This window comes from Aethalodelphis obliquidens, unplaced genomic scaffold (assembly GCF_003676395.1).
Source record: "Aethalodelphis obliquidens isolate GAN/ISIS:26980383/991018 unplaced genomic scaffold, ASM367639v1 scaffold8, whole genome shotgun sequence".
NCBI classification, from domain to species: domain Eukaryota; kingdom Metazoa; phylum Chordata; class Mammalia; order Artiodactyla; family Delphinidae; genus Aethalodelphis; species Aethalodelphis obliquidens.
Genome location: NW_020837952.1, coordinates 47,259,385 through 47,279,273, shown reverse-complemented (window position 1 = coordinate 47,279,273; position 19,889 = coordinate 47,259,385). Strand labels below are relative to the sequence as shown.

General features: G+C 42.0%; 2 protein-coding genes across 5 annotated transcripts in view; both read right to left on the bottom strand.

Annotated features, from left to right (window-relative positions):
- TXNRD1 (thioredoxin reductase 1) overlaps positions 1-19,889 on the bottom strand; it is a 71,470-nt gene that overhangs the window by 45,704 nt on the left and 5,877 nt on the right. For all 4 annotated transcript variants that reach the window (XM_027107401.1, XM_027107402.1, XM_027107403.1 and 1 more), the window contains 3 exons: positions 4,403-4,525; positions 2,884-2,956; positions 1,191-1,310 (listed from right to left, as the gene is read on the bottom strand). In XM_027107401.1, the coding sequence (XP_026963202.1) occupies positions 1,191-1,310; positions 2,884-2,956; positions 4,403-4,489 (280 nt within the window). In that variant the 5' untranslated portion in view covers positions 4,490-4,525. Of the gene's footprint in view, positions 1-1,190; positions 1,311-2,883; positions 2,957-4,402; positions 4,526-19,889 lie in introns of those variants that run through there.
- EID3 (EP300 interacting inhibitor of differentiation 3) lies at positions 12,914-15,422 on the bottom strand. Its single transcript, XM_027107404.1, has one exon. The coding sequence runs from the start codon at positions 14,152-14,154 to the stop codon at positions 13,048-13,050; it is 1,107 nt and encodes a 368-aa protein (XP_026963205.1). The 5' UTR covers positions 14,155-15,422; the 3' UTR covers positions 12,914-13,047.

Here is a 19,889-nt window from a genome sequence, read left to right as displayed (position 1 = left end):
TTAAATTCACGTTCCATAGGTCAAGAGTCTGCTCAACTGCCTTTCTGTTGGGCAAGGGAAAAGGACATGGAGCATGGCACCTTAGAACCAAATAACAAAACTCTCAGTACCAGTCTCAGGCCTCCAAAGGTCACTGACAGAAAGCAGCCTTCTAAGGGTCTGAGGAAAGAGATATGACCCCAGCATAAGAAAACTTCAAGTTAAAAGCATCAACAAAGGAAGCATGACTAGGTTAGAGGAAGAGCAAAAATTTTCAAAGCATGTGTTTATACCTTTTACACATGGGTATCTAGTAACTCTTAATTAAAACTCAGAAAAAGCCACAAAACAATTTACCCTAGCTGCTGGCTAGAAGATTTTCCCTCCAATGTCCCTCAGAACTAAAATCAGATAAGGGTTGGAGTCTCACTCTTCAAGGACATAGTGACCTACGTAATTAATTAGGCAGGAAGCTGTGCCAGACCTCATTTTATTCTTCTACAGATAATGTCATCTACACCTTCTAAAGTCAACGGATTCCTGTTCAACTTTTCTAGGGTTTCTATGGTAGTCTAAATATTTTTAATCCAACAAAACCCCCCCTTCTCAACAAACAATCCCCCCAAATATCAGCTCATGGAACAGACTTTTCTGGTGAGAGAAAAATGTAATAGCTTCAAAGGAAAGCAAATGTAGTTTGCACTTCCTTAGGAAACTCTATACAACTATGAGAATTTATTTGAAAGAATTCTGGTTTTCTATTATAAAAAGGTACTCCAAGTGCAATATCTGTTCTTACCATACATAATAATAGCTACAGAGCTAACACGACACAGGATAACCCCCGTGATTTTATCCATTAAAAAAACAAACAACAGGGCTTCCCTGGTGGCACAGTGGTTGAGAGTCCGCTGGCCGATGCAAGGGACACGGGTTCGTGCCCTGGTCCGGGAAGATCCCACATGCCGCGGAGCGGCTGAGCCCGTGAGCCATGGCCGCTGAGCCTGCGCGTCCCGAGCCTGCGCGTCCGGAGCCTGTGCTCCGCAACAGGAGAGGCCACAACAGTGAGAGGCCCGTGTACCGCAAAAACAAAAACAAAAAAACAAACAACAGAGACGAATTCCGGGTTACTTGTAGATGGATGGCGCATTGCCAGATCCCAGCTTGAACCCCTCAGAAGCACAAACGGAAGAGCAGCTTCCCCCACATACCTATCTCCTCGACGTTCCACCCGTAGTTTCGAGAGTCTCGGAGGGCTTGTCCTAACAAAGCTGCTTGGTGCATCAGTTTTTTAGGTATGCAGCCCACATTCACACATGTTCCTCCGAGACCTGCAACAACATTGAGAAATCAGTTTATAGCCCGTATTACAATCCTCCAAAGAAAAAAGGCAATGATTATTACTAACATCACAGAGGAGGAGATTTCCCTTCTATCCCTCTTGAGTTCTTGTGGTTGGACTAATAATAAATTTGACATAACAGATCCCCAGGAGAAAAAGAAAGAAATTTTAATTTGTGCACATGAAGGTTTCATAGAAATGGGACCTAAGAAGTAGCCAAAGCAGGCCGTTTTTATACTTTTTAGACAAAGAAACAACACATTTGTGAGAAATTGACAGGACAAAGAAACTTAGGTTTTGGGTGCCCAATTATTTAAGCATCTAAACAGAGTTTAGGCTTGGGACGAATTAAAGAGGTGACAGGTTTGTGTACAATAGGCTCTTCAGCCCCAAATTCCGTATCTTTTGTGATAAGGCTGCCTCGCTACCTCCAGATGCAGGAAGTGCACCTTTCGCATGACTTATTTCCTGCTTTCAGAGACAAAAAGGAGAGCCAGAGTGTCCCTCTTGCACTGGCCATTTCTTAAGTAACTTTAATTCAAAATAACCAATATGCCACTGTGTGTATTTTGGGGTGGCCTGCCCCAAGCACCAGTGCTATTGTATTAAACATCATAATTTATTTGCTTAATGTAGCCAATACTTTTTATATGAGTTTATTCCTAAGTCTCGTGACATTTCTAAGTTCAGAGAGCCTTATAGACCAAACACAGCAACATTACCCTAAAATGAAAATGAGCAGATTTCCACAACTTCCACATACTTCAAAGATTCAAAGTTAATTGACTGCTGATAAAAATGCCAGAAACTGAAGCCTTACTTTGCGTACAACCTTACACTTGCCACCAGCCCTATGAGTAGAACTGATAAAGGGGTTGTTGAGCTGGGCGTGGCTGGACTGCAGTGGGCCTGGGAGCACACAGAAAGTTTGGTGTATACGAGCATCTCTTTACGGAGGCGGTCTATAGCCTTCGCTGATTCTCACCAAAGGATTCATGACACCACCACCCCCACCCAAAAAAAGTAAAGATTTAGTGTCCCTGAGTTTAAAGAACATGGTGATAACTTGTCTCCGTTAGGCAGGTGGGGAGGTAGCCAAAATGGCATGAGTAAGACTGCAAGATGGCAGTGGACTCCACAGTGAAGGAAATCGAAGCCCTCTCAGGAGAATGCTTAGTCGAGTGTCATTATGGAATGTGAGCTCCACAGGCCAGAGGGACTACACCCAGCACCAGAACAGTGCCCGACACAGAAGTGACACCTTCACAAATATTTGATGAACGAATTAGAAATTGTGACCCTGTCTTATCCAGACTTCCTGCTTCTTCTTGCCTCCTTCTAATTTGAAGCAGCTGAGTCATCTTGATAAGACTTACCTATTTCAACATTTAACTGGAGTCCATTTTAACTTAGCACAAGTGAAAGAAGTACGTGTTTGGGGTTTTTTTCTTTTTGCTTATTTAATTTTTAATTTTAAAATTGGACATTAGGGGCCATTTAAACCAGTGCCAGGGAAAAACCTGCTCCTACAAAGTCACTTCTAAGGTATTTTAAAAGCCTACCCCATCTAGTTCCAAGAGGGGTTGGAGTGACAAAATCCAGGACCATCACCTTCTTGCCATATTTGGCTGCCTCCTGGAAAATAAAATTATTAAAATGAGTTGGAATGGTTAACATGATGGACTGGAAATGGGCTGTTGAAAACCCATGTTATTTTTACTAAGCTATAATGCCTAAAGCATAACCAATCATTAATACCTGAGAATTTCATATACCAAAACGATTAGTGCAACTCCAAGGTAAAAGTTAAGCAATACTTAGTCAATAAGGGTAGCTTTAAAGAATATGCAGATTACAGTTGCAGAACCGTCAGAGTCAGCTGGAATCCCTAGAATCCTATCATGTAATTCCAGCCAAACGATAATAAAGTAAGCAATAATCTGAAAAATATGTGGCCATTTCTAAGCAAGTGGTAAACAGGCAGTAAAACAGATATACTGATAGTCTACAATCCTTGTTTCAACCTGTATCCAGTAAGACAATATTTTTATAAGTACTTCGAAGTTTTATCTACTTCAGTTTCTGAACAGAATACTGCAAAAGTTTTTCTTCTGAAATTGTCAGATTTCCTAAAATGTTCACGCGAAGAGCCAGTGGAGAAGTTGATGATCTCTCTAAGGTTTCCGAATCTATTTTAGGGGAGTGACGACCATCACAAGTTCATTTTGCAGAGTATCCTTTATCTTTCTCAGAGAATAAGCTTTGTGTATTTGCAACTAGACCTCCAAAGCTTATTTGAAAGGACTGAGTCTATGTGTCTTCAAAGCCACCACTGCTAGAATAAAAAAAATCTGAGATTACTCCTGAATCATTTACAGCAAAGCAATGCTTGATGCCAGACATTGGCCTGCTCCCAATTTGAACAGCTTCATTTGAATCTACCTTTACTGATTCACCACAAGCTACACCTTAGAGGAGGACAAACAAACAAGGTGATAGGGAACAACGACAGGCACAAGGGCCCCTCACACATGGAAAATGTATCTCAATTCAGGGCCAGGAGCCGTACTCCTAATCTCCTGTATTTATACGTCCTGTACTCCATCACCTCCAGGCCACAGAGTTAGTGGATACACTCTTACCTCATTTCGTACACAGGGGAGGCAAAAACTTTTAGTAATTAAGCTTAAGAAATCCAACTGCTCTCCATCTTTCTATTGGGGAGGAGGTTCTGTGATTAGGGAAATCATCAAAGTGAAAACAACTAATAATTATCGTATTTATAAAGAATAAAAATATATTTACTTCTTTTCAAGCCATTTGCATACAAACCCCTTATTATCTTAAAAAAAAAAAAATCAACCAAACTTAAAATGAATGAAAATGTGTCCCAGAATACTGGCCCCAGTATTTTTATACAAAGAATATACAGCTGAACCTGGAAAAATGTCCTTAACGTTCCCTGCCCAAGTTAACGCATAAAACATCACAAGAGTAGCTCAAATTCCACAGGGGACCTGGAGAATGTTGTCGGGGATGTGACTATTCTACCCATATCCCAGAACACACAAGAAGCCTTGCCTTAGCGGCCGCCAGTCCTCCTGAGCCCCCTCCAACGATGATGAGGTCATAGTCATAGGACTCGGGGAGATCCTCGGGGCCGTTCATTTTCAGTAGATTTTGAAGTCTGCCCTCCTGATAAGCCTAAAGAAGAAAAACAATGGAAGTAAAAATAACTTAAAAGCAGCAATGTCTGAAAAGTTTTGTGAAAAACCTTTCCTCAAAGAAAAGCAAAGGAAAAATATTGATTTACATCATAGCATGCAATGGAAATGTTCAACCTTCCTTCAAGTGGTCATCAGTAACCTGCTTTCTGTTAGGACTGTCCTAATGCATCTCCACATCACAGACAGCTACTCTGAAGTGTCCTCATAGTACACAAAACTAAGGCCCTGATGGTCCAACAAAGCAACTTAGACCTAAATTAAGTTTGATCGGCTCTTTTTTCCTAGAATTTTTAAACTAGGCTTTAAATTAGGTTTTAAAAACATCGGTACTATACGTTTTTAATAGACCCAATACAATTTGGCAATCATTTTCACTTTCTAGTCAAAGGTAGAATAATGAGTAGGCTAAGGCCACAGATTAAGATAGGGACCTGGTAAATAGCAACTGAAACAGGTTAGCCAAATATTTAAAACTTTTTCTACACTGTTTAGGTAAAGCATAAAATCTAGAAATTCAGAACAAAATCACTAATTGACACTGACCTGAACAAAATGTTAAAAGTCCCTGCTTTCATAAGACATTTTAAATAAATGGGGGAAGAGGGTTAAATAAATAAACAAGTGACCCTTAAAGCTCATTTCTTTAATCTGCTTATGTATGAAGCCTCCTATATTTAGTAGTTTCCATGTACTTGGCATTTATAATATAAACGTTAGACTTTTAATTTTAAAACATCCTTTGATTCCACTGGTTTTAAAACACATTAGTTACATTTCATATTAGCATGGAACACTGTTTCGGTGAATATTTAAAATTATTTCTTATTTTAAAAATCTGGGGCTTCCCTGGTGGCGCAGTGGTTGAGAGTCTGCCTGCCAAAGCAGGGGACGTGGGTTCGTGCCCCGGTCTGGGAAGATCCCACGTGCCGCGGAGCGGCTGGGTCCCGTGAGCCATGGCGCTGAGCCTGCGCGTCCGGAGCCTGTGCTCCGCAACGGTAAAGGCCACAACAGTGAGAGGCCCGCGTACGGCAAAAAAAAAAAAAAAAAAAAAATCTGCTAACATGAGAGAATGATTGGAAAAGTTGTTAACAAGCACACAAAAATGTTTTTCTTTTTTAAGTCAAGTTTTAACATTGGTAATCAAAAAAGCCCCCAAATTTACCAGCCCAGACTGCACATTTTTCTCCTGCCTACCATCAGATGTGGGGGACAAAAGGCAGAGCTTAGGAACAGTAGAATTGGATGCTTGGGATGTAGAAGGGGGTGCAGTATGGAAAGGTGGAGGAGGCGCGGCACCGTGGCTGCCCCCGGGGCAGCGTGGCAGGTACACACCATGGCTCAGGGATTGAAGGGAGAGCACCTGGAAACCAGCAACAGCAGGGGCAAGCCTGCATCACCCTGACCGTCTGTACAAAAGGTCTAACATGAGAGGCTGGCTGGCATTATGGCCGAGGCTCCTCCAATGCAAGGCACTGTGGGGAGAAAAACAATTTGGTAATGACAGCCCTTCAGATCAACGGAGCAATATAAGCCTCAGGTCACAAGCGTTCCTCTCTCTAGCTGATCTCAGAGCGGAAGGGCTGACCTGCTGTTTGAAAAGAATTAACAAATAGATGCAGCTAGATGTTCTTCTGGAAAAATAACCATTTTTAATCTCAGCCTCATTTTATCTGCATGTACTTAACACAGATGGTGCCAAAACACAATCACTGGCTGCCTAAATAAAAACCACCTGTTCTTATAACCGCCTCCCCCAACACATCTACTGAAACAAAAGAAGGAAAATGCACTGTCATGCTGGAAAGCTACATACTCCCTCTACCAATGTTTATAAAAATCTGTTGTGTACTGAAATTTTGTATCAGACCTGGGTTCTTATGGTTCAAGTTTAAATCAAATTATATCAACCGGGCACACAGATTTTACCAAGAAAGCTCTCAGTGAGCCTGAACATTTTTAGTTCTGTAAAGTAAAATCAGCAAGACAGGCAACTGAGGCATTCAGCTGACCCCAGAACTAAACATGATGTTTTAAAATTTTAATCCAACTTAAAACTGAAGTTGCTGTCATTCAACTGCAAGGAAGTGGTTGCCCATCTGAGATAAAAGTAAGATAGACAATATAAGACAGCTCTCTCCTCCACAGTGTAAGGAAGGCGCACACAGATGGGGTAAGGAGACACAAGAGAAAAATGCCCCGCGTTCTCCAATTACGACTGCTAGAAATATTGGTAACTACTGACCAGAGAAGCTGATAAAGAACAGGAGTTCTCAAACTCTTAGTCTCAGGATCCCTTCAGAACCTTAAATTATTTAGAGCTTTGGTTAATGTGGCGCTTAGTATATTGGAAACTAAGAAAAAAAATGTAATATCTTAAATATTAAAATACTTTAAGTTATTAAAATATCTTTAAATTTTAAATATCAAACATCATTGTTAAACATAAACAACTGATTAAAACATTTTTAATTAGTGAGAAGAGTGGCATTATTTTATATCTCTGTAATTCTCTGTGATGACTATCTTTTCTGTGTTCAGTCTGTTGCACCACTCTGCCTGCCATGTAGCCTCTGGAAAACTCCATGGTAGACTTGCAAGAGAATGAGTGAAAAAGGCAAAGAGCACCTTAGTATTAAGATAATTCTGACCTCAAGGACTTCCTGAAGGGGGTGGGCAGAATGAAGACCACAGTTTGAGAACCAAGGACAGCAGTGTAAACATACACCCCCCTCCCCCCAGCAGCTGTTTGTGAGGTTTACAGATTGTGTATTCTTCCATCTGCCTCTCAATGCCTTTCCTCCACCCCACCGCTAGCAAAAACTGTGCTCCAGACTCCCCCAGAAAGGCACAATGCTGAAAGCAATTCAGATTTCTTTAAAATCTGAGTAAGTCATCTTTATTTTTCCCCCAAACATGACTCCTATCCTTTGGGCACAGGTTTTTGTTTTTTAACTATTACACATGAGCTCTGGTGTGGAAGTGACCTAGGTGAAAATACTTGCTCTATCACTCTCAAGGCTAGGTGACTTGGGCTCATCACCTAATCCTTGGGAGTCCGTTTTTTCCTTTTGTAAAATCAACATTCCCCCCACCCCCACCCCCAACTGCTGAGCCTGAGGTAAAGCATATTGGCACCGTGGTTGGTAGGAAAAATCCCTTCAGTCACTAATTCTCCCTTTCCTACAAAAGGGAACCTGCCTGCCCAAGGGGCTAAGTCAAAAAGCTCTGGCGTGTTTTACAGATGTTGTCCCCTGCACTTAACCTGCATCGCCTCTCACCTGAAATGCCCTCTTCCCATCAAATTCTGATCCAGTATATCAACTGCATGATGTTTTATTATTTTTATTCAATGTACATAAATATGTCACCCTTTCTAAAGCATTCCTTTAGGCTCTTTTACCAACATCCTAAGACACCAACGTAAGGCCCGTTTCTTCCATTGTTTCCCTAAGGTTCCCAAACAACATTCTCCTGTTTCTTGCAACTGTATTAACACAGGTTCTCAGAGCACTTAGTGAAGACTGTTCCGCGCCTTCCTGTCCTTCAAGATTTAGCTGGAAGCCTTTACTTGACTGTGCCCAGCAGGCTGGATCCTCCTCTGATGCCCCTGCTGGCATCTTCACGCAATCCCATCAACTCTACAAGGACAAGCATCGTCTCATTCCTGCATCACCAGTGCCAACTCCACATGCATGTGATGTTCAAAAATATTCTTAGAATAAAAAACACCTGGGTGCTAATTCCTACTCTGTTATGTATACTGAGAGGCTGGGCTTCAGTTCAGCTTCCTCATCCCTGAAAATAAAACTGTGGGAAAACACTGAAAAAGTACCAGGGGTGTAACATAATAGGTTAGGAGCTTGGATTTAGTCCAAATCTGAACCTGACTTTGTCACTTATGTGATCCTGGGCAAACTGCTTAAATTCTCCTGCCTGGGTTCCTTGTCTGCAGTGACTATATAAACGATACGAACTGCTGACTGCTTGTTTCCTTTGAAATCTGACTGCTGTTGCCAGCACGTTGGCACCCACTAGGCGATATACCTCAAGCCTCTGCTTTGGAGGATTATGGGCCATGAAAGAAATAAAACTAAATGATGGTTTAAATACTACAGACCTTCTGAAGAGCCTGGGCCCCGGGCCTATAACAGGAACTGGCAAACTACAGCCTGAGGGGCAAACCCAGCAGGCCTGTAGTTTGTTTGTTTTTTTCACAGCCCCTGAGCTAACAATGGTTCTTCTTAACATTTTTAAATGATAAAGGAAAAAAAAATCAAGAGCAATACTTAATGATACATGAAAATTATAAGAAACCCAAATTTCAGTATCCATAAATAAAATTTTATTGGAAAACAGCCACGCCCATTTGTTTCAATATTGTCTAGAGCTTCTGTTTTTGCAACAAGAGCACAGTTGACTAGTTTCAACAGAGGCCATATGGCTCACGAAGCTTAAAATATTTACTACCTGGCTTTTTGCAGAAAAAACATTGCCAACTCCTGGCCTAGGGAAAATTTCAATCAATGCTGACAGGTGGTGCTGGGTGAAAACTATCAAACGGTAATACTGAGGTGAATACAAATCAGAGAACTGTCTTTGTGCCCAGTCAGTGAAGTAGAGATGCTTGCTACACTACCTTCCTCCTAGGAGGACCAGGGAGGTTCTGGTTAACCATCTAGACCTGCCAGCTATCATGTGCCTAAAATGTTTAGAGCCACAGTAATATTTAACATTCACTCTGTATCGAGTATTCTGGCAAATGTCTCACAACAAACAGACGCCATTTCAATGCCTCCTCCCAGGGGCCACCCTGACCCAGCCTCTCAGCCACTCTCCAAGCAGTTTTTCTCCAGAGCAGTCATCACTGACAGAATTACTGTGGTCTCCCACTCTGTGACAGGCTCAACAATGGTCCCCTAACACTGAAGTCCAAACCCCAGATCCTGTGAATACATTACCTGTAAAAGAGTTTCTGGAGATGTGATTTAAGAATCTGCGGATGGGGAGATTTTCCAGGATTATCCCACGGGGCCCAACTTATTCACAAGTATCCTTTTAAGAGGGAGGCAGAGGGAGACTGCGTTACAGTAATCAATGTGAAGACAAAGAGGCTGCACTGGCAGCTTTGAAAATGGAGTAATAGTGTATCAAGGAACACAGGTGGCCTCCAAAAAGGCAAAACAGATTTCTCTCCTCAGAGCCTCAACAGGAACCGGCTGTGCTGACACCCTGAGAAACCGATTTCAGACTTCCAACCTCCAGAACCGTAAGAAAATTAATTTGTGTTGTTTTTAAGCCACTAAATGGTAGTTCGTTACAACAGCAATAGGAAACTAATACAGCCATTAGAATATAAACTCCATGAGAGACGGACAATTTTCAGTTCACCACTTTCCACCACCACCCCGCCCCCCTGCCTAGAGCTGTGCCTGGCACAGTTGTTGAGTGAATTAACAAAGTACCGATTCTAATCACTTGGTAATGGTTTCCCCACAACAAAGGCAAGAATATGAGAAAGTCACGACATCTAGACTTAAAGCAAAGTGTATGAACCGTGACAGAGATGTCACCATGGAAGGAGGCAGCAGCGTGGACTTTCTGACACTGATCTACTACTGAGTGAGGGACTAACATGAGTGCTCACAGCGAGCCCAACCTTGGGCTAGATGTTTGGTATATATCATCCCATTTAATCACATGCCATTCCCATTTCAGAAATGACAATAAGGAAACCCTTAGAGGGCTTCCCTGGTGGCGCAGTGGTTAAGAATGCGCCTGCCAATGCAGGGGACACGGGTTCGAGCCCTGGTCCGGGAAGATCCCACATGCCACGGAGCAACTAAGCCCGTGCGCCACAACTACTGAGCCTGTGCTCTAGAGCCCAGGAGCCACAGCTACTGAAGCCCATGCACCTAGAGCCCGTGCTCTGCAACAAGAGAAGCCACCGCAACGAAGCGTAGCCCCTGCTCACCACAAGAGAAAGCCCGCGCGAAGCAACGAAGACCCAACGCAGCCAAAAATAAAGAAAGAAAATAAATTAAAAAAAAAAAAAAAAGAAACCCTTAGAGATTAAGAAACTTGCCCATGAGTCAATAATTATACCCAGGTCTAAGTGATTACAAATCTCTTGCTTTTCTCACTATACCACACCCATTAATTCAAAGTACTTGTCACATACATTTTCTCATTTTATCCTTACTGTAAATTTAAGAGAACAGGTAATTATTCCCACTTAGCAAATAAAAAACCTAAAGGTTTGCGGGTTTAATAATTTGCCCAAAGTCTCCAACTAGAACGTTACAGAGGATCTGATCCCAGGTCCTTTGATCAGAGAGTGGTTCTGTCAAACAACAAAATCCTAGTTTAAAAGATTTCCATAATATTCTCCTGAAGTTCAGCTGATTTTACTGAACCTGCGAAATATAAGGCACTCTAACTATATTAGAGGGAAACCAGCAGACTTGCAGCTTGGTTCATATCTAATCTCTATAATTATCTATTGGTCAATTTTCCTTTTTTCTTCAAGATAAACAGTCGCTTTAATTTCCAAGTGATGAGGCAATCTATGTGTCATGACAACCAATTAAAAGTAGAAACAAGTGGTCAACCTGATTTATATGTTAACAGCTATTACTTTAGAGAAGACCCAGAAGATTACCTTCCTCCCAAACCTCCACATTCTCTGTTAATGCTTTTAGTCATCACTAAGTTTCAAATACTCCTGTAAAGGCACTTGGTGTTTAAAGAGAGAACTGGTGGTGAGTAGACCTGAGGCAAGATCTTTTTGCTATCACTAAGATTATCTTTTCCCCAAACAGCAAAGCTCTGGAAAACCTAAGGAACCCAGTTGGTAGAGGCATGCTAAAGGGAGGATCAGAGACCAAATGATGCTTCCACAATTGCTAGATCAAAGGGTGGTAGACACTGGGAAGGGTGAGCATCCCTTCATATAAAAAAGGGGAAAAACTGACTACTTCAGAAAATAATTGGCCCAGTTTCATGAGAAATTTCTCTTTTTGCTAAAAACCTCCACTATTACTGAAGAACCTCTCAATCTCAATCTTCTCTTGATCTCGAAGTCATTCATTTAGTCTTTGGATTTCCCTTCCCTGTATTACATTTAGACTTGGTGGGAAAGTTTATCATTACTGCTATGCAAAGCAGATACTTATCCACTTGCCAAATAAGATTTAATGGCAAGACCCCCTGCTACCAAAGATTTAGTTTCTATAGGGATCAAGGAAAGCATAGGCATGCTCACTGCACCTTCAAAACTTGTTTTCTTAAAGACTCAAATTTTCAGCAGTAGCGTCCAAATAAGGTGGTAATTTATATTCTTAAAACAATTACAAGCAACAACACTAAAAAGCCTTTATGGCTTTATGCTAAGTGAAGAAAATGAAGAAAACTTGGATTAATTAATCATATATTTCTGTTTAAACAGGAAGTTTCCAGGCATTTAAAGCCCTACTTAAGAAATCAAAATGGAGTTGGAAACAAATATTCAAAGCTGTTAACATGATGAAACATCACTGATTCTGAGGGACACTCTGTATCAGCAGAAATTACAAAGGGAAGCTAGGGGCCAGAGAAGAAATGAAGCAAGTACATGAAGACTATGTAACTGGATGTTAAAAGATTTTGTGTTTGAAATAATCTGGCAAAGGTTACCTTCTACTCCTGAGGTCACTAACAGATGAGGTATGCCAATTTTTGCCCAGTTTAACATTCAAATGGAGTAGTCTTCCAAAAAATCTTACAGGTCTCTCTGGAGCCATAACTTCTCACAATTCCATGTATTTGGCCTCCATATTTCTCTGCGAGACTACCTTCTTTACCTTTGACCAATTCCTGCTTGCCTTTCAGCACTTAGTTGATGGCTCACCTACTACAGTAGAGATATTCTACTTTTGTTGAGTCCAATTGCAGGAGAAATTATTTCAAATATGGATACCCACTCATTAATCTTTCTGAGTCTTCTTTGCAATGAAGCATGGCATCTGAATTTTTTTTTTTCTTACAGTATTAACGTCACTTAGGCTCTGCCCTACAGAAAGTCTTCCTTGACCAGTTTTTCCACCCACTCTTCTCCCCAACCTGGTCAAGAGCCCCATTTGGGATTCCTGTGGTTCCCTGGAGCGGAGGAAGCAAGGCAGTAAGTATCACAGAGCACCATAACTAATTTTTTTGGGAAAATTATCAAATACCTTTTAATTTATGGAATTCAGAACTGACTTTTATTATTAAAGTCTTAAGAAGCATTCAAAATAATTTTCCCATGAACATGCCAGTGAGATTTTTTTAGCAACAGAAGATCATGACAACTTTATAAACTACCAAGAAAAATACACTGCACAGTGAAACAAATTTCTGATGTTCTTGAAAATACTTTTTCACTTTACAAGAGATACAATATGTGTTTCTGTTTGGATTTTACTCTCCATTTTGAGATGCTTAAGAAAAGCCACAAAATGTCTCCTACACTAAGAACAAAAACCTTTAGTACGAGTTTGTGATCATGGCCTCTGAAATTTCAAAAGTTGCCACAATATTTTTCCAGTCCTGTAAACTCAAAGATATAACTCCTTGTTTCCTGCAATGGGAACTGGAATCATTCCCCTCACCCACATGGTTAATATTAATGGGCTCCAATATTGGCAGCCTGTCATGGTCAAGCCTTATTCTTGCAAAACCATCCCTTATAATGAAAGAAACATAAAATATATTCTCCACAGTACGAGAGAAAGAGTTTGGGTCAATCACAAACTCAAAATAGGACACGGGAGTATCAGGATACTTCTGAAAGTACGTTTGCAACAATCCCAAGATTCTTTCTACTTCTTTCTCTGTCGCTTCTTGATTACTACTCAGGTCCAGCTTCCTCAGCTTTGTAGGCATATCCCCGTTTTCTTCCATTCTGTGAACTCTTTTCCGGTGCTCAAGTCGGGGCTTCCGCGCGGAAGGCTCTGATTTGAATGAACCGAATATAAAGTGGAATGTTTCAGCTTGCAGCATCCACGACGTTGCTTCCTTTTGTACTGTCTCCCAAAAAGAGCGAACTATATTATCATCACAGTCACTCAGCGCATCACGTCCATCATCTTCCATCCAGTTTAGACCCACAAATATAAGCAGAAAATCACAAAATGCCACCTGATTAAAAAGGCTCATGTCAGAGTTTAGCTGCTTTGCTTTTTCTTTACCCAAATCAGAAGCCAAAACAAGAAACTGAGCGTCGAGGGCCGCTTCTCTCGTTCGACTCACTGCATCAAACAGGACATTGGCTTCTTCGAGAGCCTCGGTTAAGGACTCGCTCGTCGTGTTCACTATGTCATCACGGTTCTGCTGGACGTTATAGATGAGCTGCCGGTACTGCTTGCGGATACTCCGGCATTTCTCCTCATCAACCAGCTCCAGCAGGCTTGGGTCGATGTCGGCCTCCCCACAGCTGAGGTCGTCAGAGCAGGCATCAGCCCCCGCCTCCGCTTCCACCTTCATCGGCTCCTCCGCCGCCTGCTTCCCAGAGTACGCACCATCGGTAATGGTCACCACCGGCTCCTCGCCCTTCTCTACGTCTCCCCTCAAGCAATCTTTTTCCTCAGCCATGTCGGCGACCGGTAGCGCTCAGGTAACGGCCTTCGCAGTGTTTCGGCCAACGGCGGAAACAAGGGGTCAGCCGGAGCGGAGAAGGACGCCTGACCATGCGCACTAGCGGAGTCCCGCCGGCCCCGCGCCCGGCTCGCCCCGCCTCCCAGCGGTCCCGCCCCGCGGAGCCCAGACCCCTCAGTGTTCGCAAACAAGCCCCCGGCCGGCGCAGAAGGCGCGCGAGAATGGGTCCCACCCCCACCCTAGAGTAACACCGCTCGGTTCAAGCGACAGCTACTATTTTGGCGTTTACTGGCAGTGTCCTCTAGCTTTCAAAGAAACGCTTGGACAATCTTATGACAAAATTATGGGGGACCAAACGTCCCGTGCTTTAAAACATTTGCTGTCACATGTTGCGGCAGCGCTTTTTCGCTCTGTGATTAAAAGACTTTTTAGGGGGGGAAACTAAATCTGGCTAAATTATAAACTGCTCACAAAGCCAAAGATCGTGGCCTGCGGTATCTCCATTACAGATAGGCTGAACTCTCAGGGTCCATTTGCAAGGTGGTTGCTCGGAACTCCGTCTTCATTATACTAATGTAAATTGTGTTAATTACCTAGGCGGGCCCTCAAAACCTTCAAAAGCCAAATCCTCTCTAACCTACCCCAGTGGGGGGCGGGGTCACCAGGTAAACCAGGGTCCGGACTGGCGCATGCGCGAAGGTGCACTACCCTACCCCACTCCCACCCCCGCCCCCCGTCCCCCAGCGTTACGCAAAGCGATCTCTGGTGCTGCGCCACCCAAGGGCACAAGAATAAAGTGGACAGGGTCTCCATCAAAGAGCTGTTCGGAGGCTTGCCAAAAGTAAGGGTCACAGACTCCGAGTGGGTAGTAAATCTGAACCCTAAAAGGTGAGAAATCTGTGAAGATTTTAGACACAATCTGTTATAAGGATATGAATGTGAATGCTGTAAGTCGGGTGACTAATGTATGTTGGAAAAATACACCCCCCAGTTCACTAGGAAATCACATACAGTTGGAGAAAGGGCTTAGCTCATCAGTCACAAGAGGGGAAGGAGAGAGGAAAAGAGGGAGAGAGACCACCACATTGCATCTGAAGCTCTGGTTTCAAGGCACCAGGAAGTATATTGGCCCTACCTTCCTTCCTATGCATCTACACTGGTTCTTTATTTTTATTTTTTTTATTTTTATTTATTCATTTTTTTTGTGGTACGCGGGCCTCTCACTGTTGTGGCCTCTCCCGTTGTGGCGCACAGGCTCCGGACGCGCAGGCTCAGCGGCCATGGCTCACGGGACCAGCCGCTCCGCGGCATGTGGGATCTTCCCGGACCGGGTAACGAACCCGTGTCCCCTGCATCGGCAGGCGGACTCACAACCACTGCGCCACCAGGGAAGCCCTACACTGGTTCATTTTTCTTTGACATTAGCATAAAGTTTCTTGCAAATACATGAACAGCCAAGCCTCATGTTAAGTTACTTCAAAATAGTTACATTACTCTTCGTTCACCATTATTCTTTTTAAGTAGGGGTTAAAATTCAGAAAGAAACATGCATTTTTCAAAAACAGCATGCAGTACTGTTACTTGTGCATATACATTACCCTGCCCTATTAGACTGTTAGCTTCCCTAAAGCAAGAATTTGGTTATAAATTTTCCAAGCAAAGCTATTTTCACATGGAGGCATTTGAGTATGCACACTTGAAAGTGTAAGCGTAGATGAAAACCTTTGTTCCAGTACCTATTGCCAACTTATTTGAAGCAAAAGATTTCACAGATTAATGGAAGAAATAGATCTTACACACTGACAATAAGTTGGGACTTCCCTGGTCGTGCAGTGGTTAAGAATCTGCCTGCCAATGCAGGGGACACGGGTTCGAGCCCTAGTCCGGGAAAATCCCACATGCCGCGGAGCAACTAAGCCCATGCGCCACAACTACTGAGCCTGTGCTCTAGAGCCCGCGAGCCACAACTACTGAGCCCACGTGCCTAGAGCCTGTGCTCCACAAGAGAAGCCACCGCAACAAGAAGCCTGTGCACCGCAACAAAGAGTAGCCTCCGCTCACCACAACTAGAGAAAGCCCGCGCGCAGCAACAAAGACCCAACGCAGCCAAAAATAAATTAATTAAAAAAAAAAAGTAAAGTTGACTGCTTTTCAGAAAGTCAGCCTTACCTCTTCTCTGAAATGAAGAAAAAGCAAGAGAAAAACAAAGCTGGGGACCAGGACCATCAAAGGGCCATATTTTACCCCCAAGTCTGGCCAATTACAAACTAATACTTACCCGTCTTAAATCTTTGATGAAAACACATAGTTCCAAGTCCAAAACAGTCTGCTTTTATAGTTAACCATATTCTTGGGAGCTTCCGATATCCATTTCAAATTCAATAAAAGTGATTTATAAAAGAACTCTGAAAGATAAGCCAACCTTCCCACCCTAAGGTGCCTATTTTCTCCTGGCTCAGAGGATGGAAAACAGACTGACACCAATTTGCTCCATACAGAGCCTTTCTTCAAACAATTTTTAAATGCCTTGGAAAAATAAATTAATTTTCCCAACCTACTTATAAAGTATTACTGATGTATCACTTATAGGGATGTCACAGGAGATAACAGCCCACACAACTTGCTCAGAGCAACAGCACACATCAAGACCAGCATCACATTACTAAGTTGTGATTTTCAGTGCTGAATTTATTCTCTGCTAGATCCCTGCTCATAAGAACCTTGGTAACATGTAACTTAGGTCATCCTTAGAAAGTCATACTTGCATTATACTCTGCCTTTTAAAATCTGCCTCTAGAGTGCAAAGTTTAGATGTGTCTACAAAATAAAAATCTCAAACCTAATGATTTTCCCTGATCATTTGAAGAATGGGATTTCTGCACTTGTGAATCCTTAAGTTACTAAACGGTGATTTTCCAACCCGAGGTCCAATTACTAGTAATAATTATATAAATGCAGCTTAAAAAGAATGCACAGCAATACATAATTTGTTATACCAGTAAACTTCTCTGTGACTCTTAACAGAAGGCAAAAAGTGCGAGTACTTCAAAGAATTCACTGAAGTCTACCTTCTTCTTGCAGTAAGACTAGTTCAGGTCCCTTAACACACAACTTGGCCTCCAAAATAATTTAGCTTCCCTCTTCCCCCTTTTTCTCTTTCAGGAGTTGCTGCTAAAGGCTCCATAGGGTCTCCATTTCCTTTCTTCTTTTCTTCAGTTTTTTTCTCCAGTATTATTATTCAGTCCCTTTGCTAGGAGTTCAGATTCATTCATTCCAAGCATTCTTAAGCTCCTTCCCACAACCCCTAGTGTTCAACACAAACATGGTGGTACGGATGAATGTTACAGGTTATGGGTCTCTCTATGGTCAAATTTTAAAAGTCACATAGGACCCACTATCTTTTCCAGTGGGGTTTTACTGCCTGATTAATCTACAACGAACAGATATTTAAGAGACTTCTGAGCCAAAGCCAAGAACCAGTCAGGTTTGAGTCCCGCACTCTAAAAGATATGCTTATCCTGCTGTTAGCTACCTCCTGACACTTTTCTGTTCCTCCTTTCCCAGCAGTTTTTCTCCCCTCATCCTGCCAGGGTATTGATTTAATACTGAGCTGTGAAGAGATGTGATGAAGGCCTAGCTTGATTTGCTGGAGTAGCTGGATGGTAGGTATATGTTCTCTTTCATCCGAATTTCCTTTAAGGTTATGTTTGTGTGTGTATATTTTTGCTTTGTTTGGCTTTTCAGTATTAAAGGTAAACTTTCCAATGATCAAGGCAGATATCTGTGTTTTTTAAACGAGTTTCTGAAAAGACCATGGACAGTGGAAGGAGGCAAACCTGGGTTCCAATCATGACCTATTAGCTATTAGCACTACTTTAGGTTGCTTAACCTGTCAGCCTCCAGCCTCCTCATTTGTAAGATGAGAATACTAGTACTCACATCATAAAGTTACTGTAAGTATTGAATGAATGAGAATTACGTGATAGATCTGACAATAGTTTCAACTATTGAACAGGTACTTAAATCTTCAGTTATCCCAAAGATAGCAAGTGATTAATAAACATTAAGACACTAAATAGGAAAAAAAAAAAAGTGTATACAAACCAGTAGCTTCACTCCTGGGATGTTGTTTTAGGAACAGAAAAATATTTTAAAGGCTAAATATCCATAAAGAAGACAGAGAAGTATATCTCACTATAATAATACCAGTGAAAAGAAATTTGTCATATAAAATTTAAAAACCTACTAGAGCTTCAACTAATGGAACTGTGTATAGCACTTTGAAGGGTAAACCACTCTACTAGAAATTCTGAATCAGGGCCATGAAGAGTCTGAGATTATATGCAAAATTCCTTTCTTTTTTTTTTGGAAAATTTATTAAAATTAATCAGTGTGGGTTTATTTAAATTCTAATGTCAGTTAAATGGCATAGAATTTTTTTTTTTTTTTGGCTGTGCCACGTGGCATGTGGGATCTTAATTCCTTGACCAGGGATCGAACCTGTGCCCGCTGCAATGCAAGCCCAGAGTCCTAACCACTGGACTGCCGGGGAATTCCAGCACAATTCTTTATGTATATTTTTCTCATAAATAGCTCCTTGGACTTCAGCAGATTCTTTGTAAACACCTGGTATCTGAAAGAGGCTTTGAATAACTGTTCTATTCAAATAAGAAGGCTTTGCTGTTAGTTGAAGTAAAAGATAAAATGACAGTCAAGCCCCACAAAATAGTTTGGACCTGCCACTGAAATACTTTAGAGTATATAAAACCTCCGCCCTTGCTCTGTGGTTGAAAGTCATATATTTAACTGACACTTCAGAAAACCAAGTGCTGGCTGATTTGCCAAGCCTGAAGAAGTAACATAAACAAGGGTGTGAGATGAGAATAGAGAACCCTTCCCCTTGTAAGAGCCATTACCAACTCTCCTGGGACACCTCAGAAGTCAGCAATGATCAGGAGCATCATTCTGATAGACTAAGGGTAGGAAAGCACTGGGTATTCGGCTTCTAAAGGAGGCAGCCTTGAAAAAGCTCAGCTCTGGAGCTCTGGGTTAAAATCAAAAGTAGTGCTTTCTTCGGAGTTTGAGTTTCCTCTTTTGTAAATGTCTTCTATCCGACGTCTTCTCTGTCATACAGAGCGGCCACGACTCTTTGTAAAAAATCATATACAAACATCTGTTGACAAAGGTATTTTAAAATATATACATTGCCCTACAGACTTGAGTTAGAGATAACAAAGACAGAGCCTAGCTCAACATCGAGAACACAGGGGCTCAGTAAACAGTAGCTAAACAGACATAATGTGACTTTCTTCTCAACTGACCTGACACAGCTACACAAGCTGGCCAATGCCGCTATCATACAGCTCTTTTAAAAGTCTGAACTGCTTTATATGCTGCCTAGAACCTCTCCTGAACTATTATACTTAGGGCTTAATCGCTAACGGAGACAGTCCACTTTCACCAAATCAGACACCTTGTAGCTAAATCCCTCACTGAAGTCAGTCCTGTGGCCCTACCATCAACCATTCATTCCACAGGTATTTACTGAGTGCATACTAGGTGTTAAAATAACACATGGAAGATACAAAGATAAACCATTTTCATCCTAAAGGAGGATGTTAGCTACCTCCTGACACTTTTCTAAAGGAGGGTATAATTTAGCAGGCACAGAGGAATGCAGTTCCACTCAGCAAGCATGCTATGCACAAACGCCAATTTGCCAGAGCTATGCT

Bases quoted from the DNA above. Each gene is read 5' to 3' on its own strand.
- EID3 (XM_027107404.1), bottom strand. From the start codon at position 14,154: ATGGCTGAGGAAAAAGATTGCTTGAGGGGAGACGTAGAGAAGGGCGAG.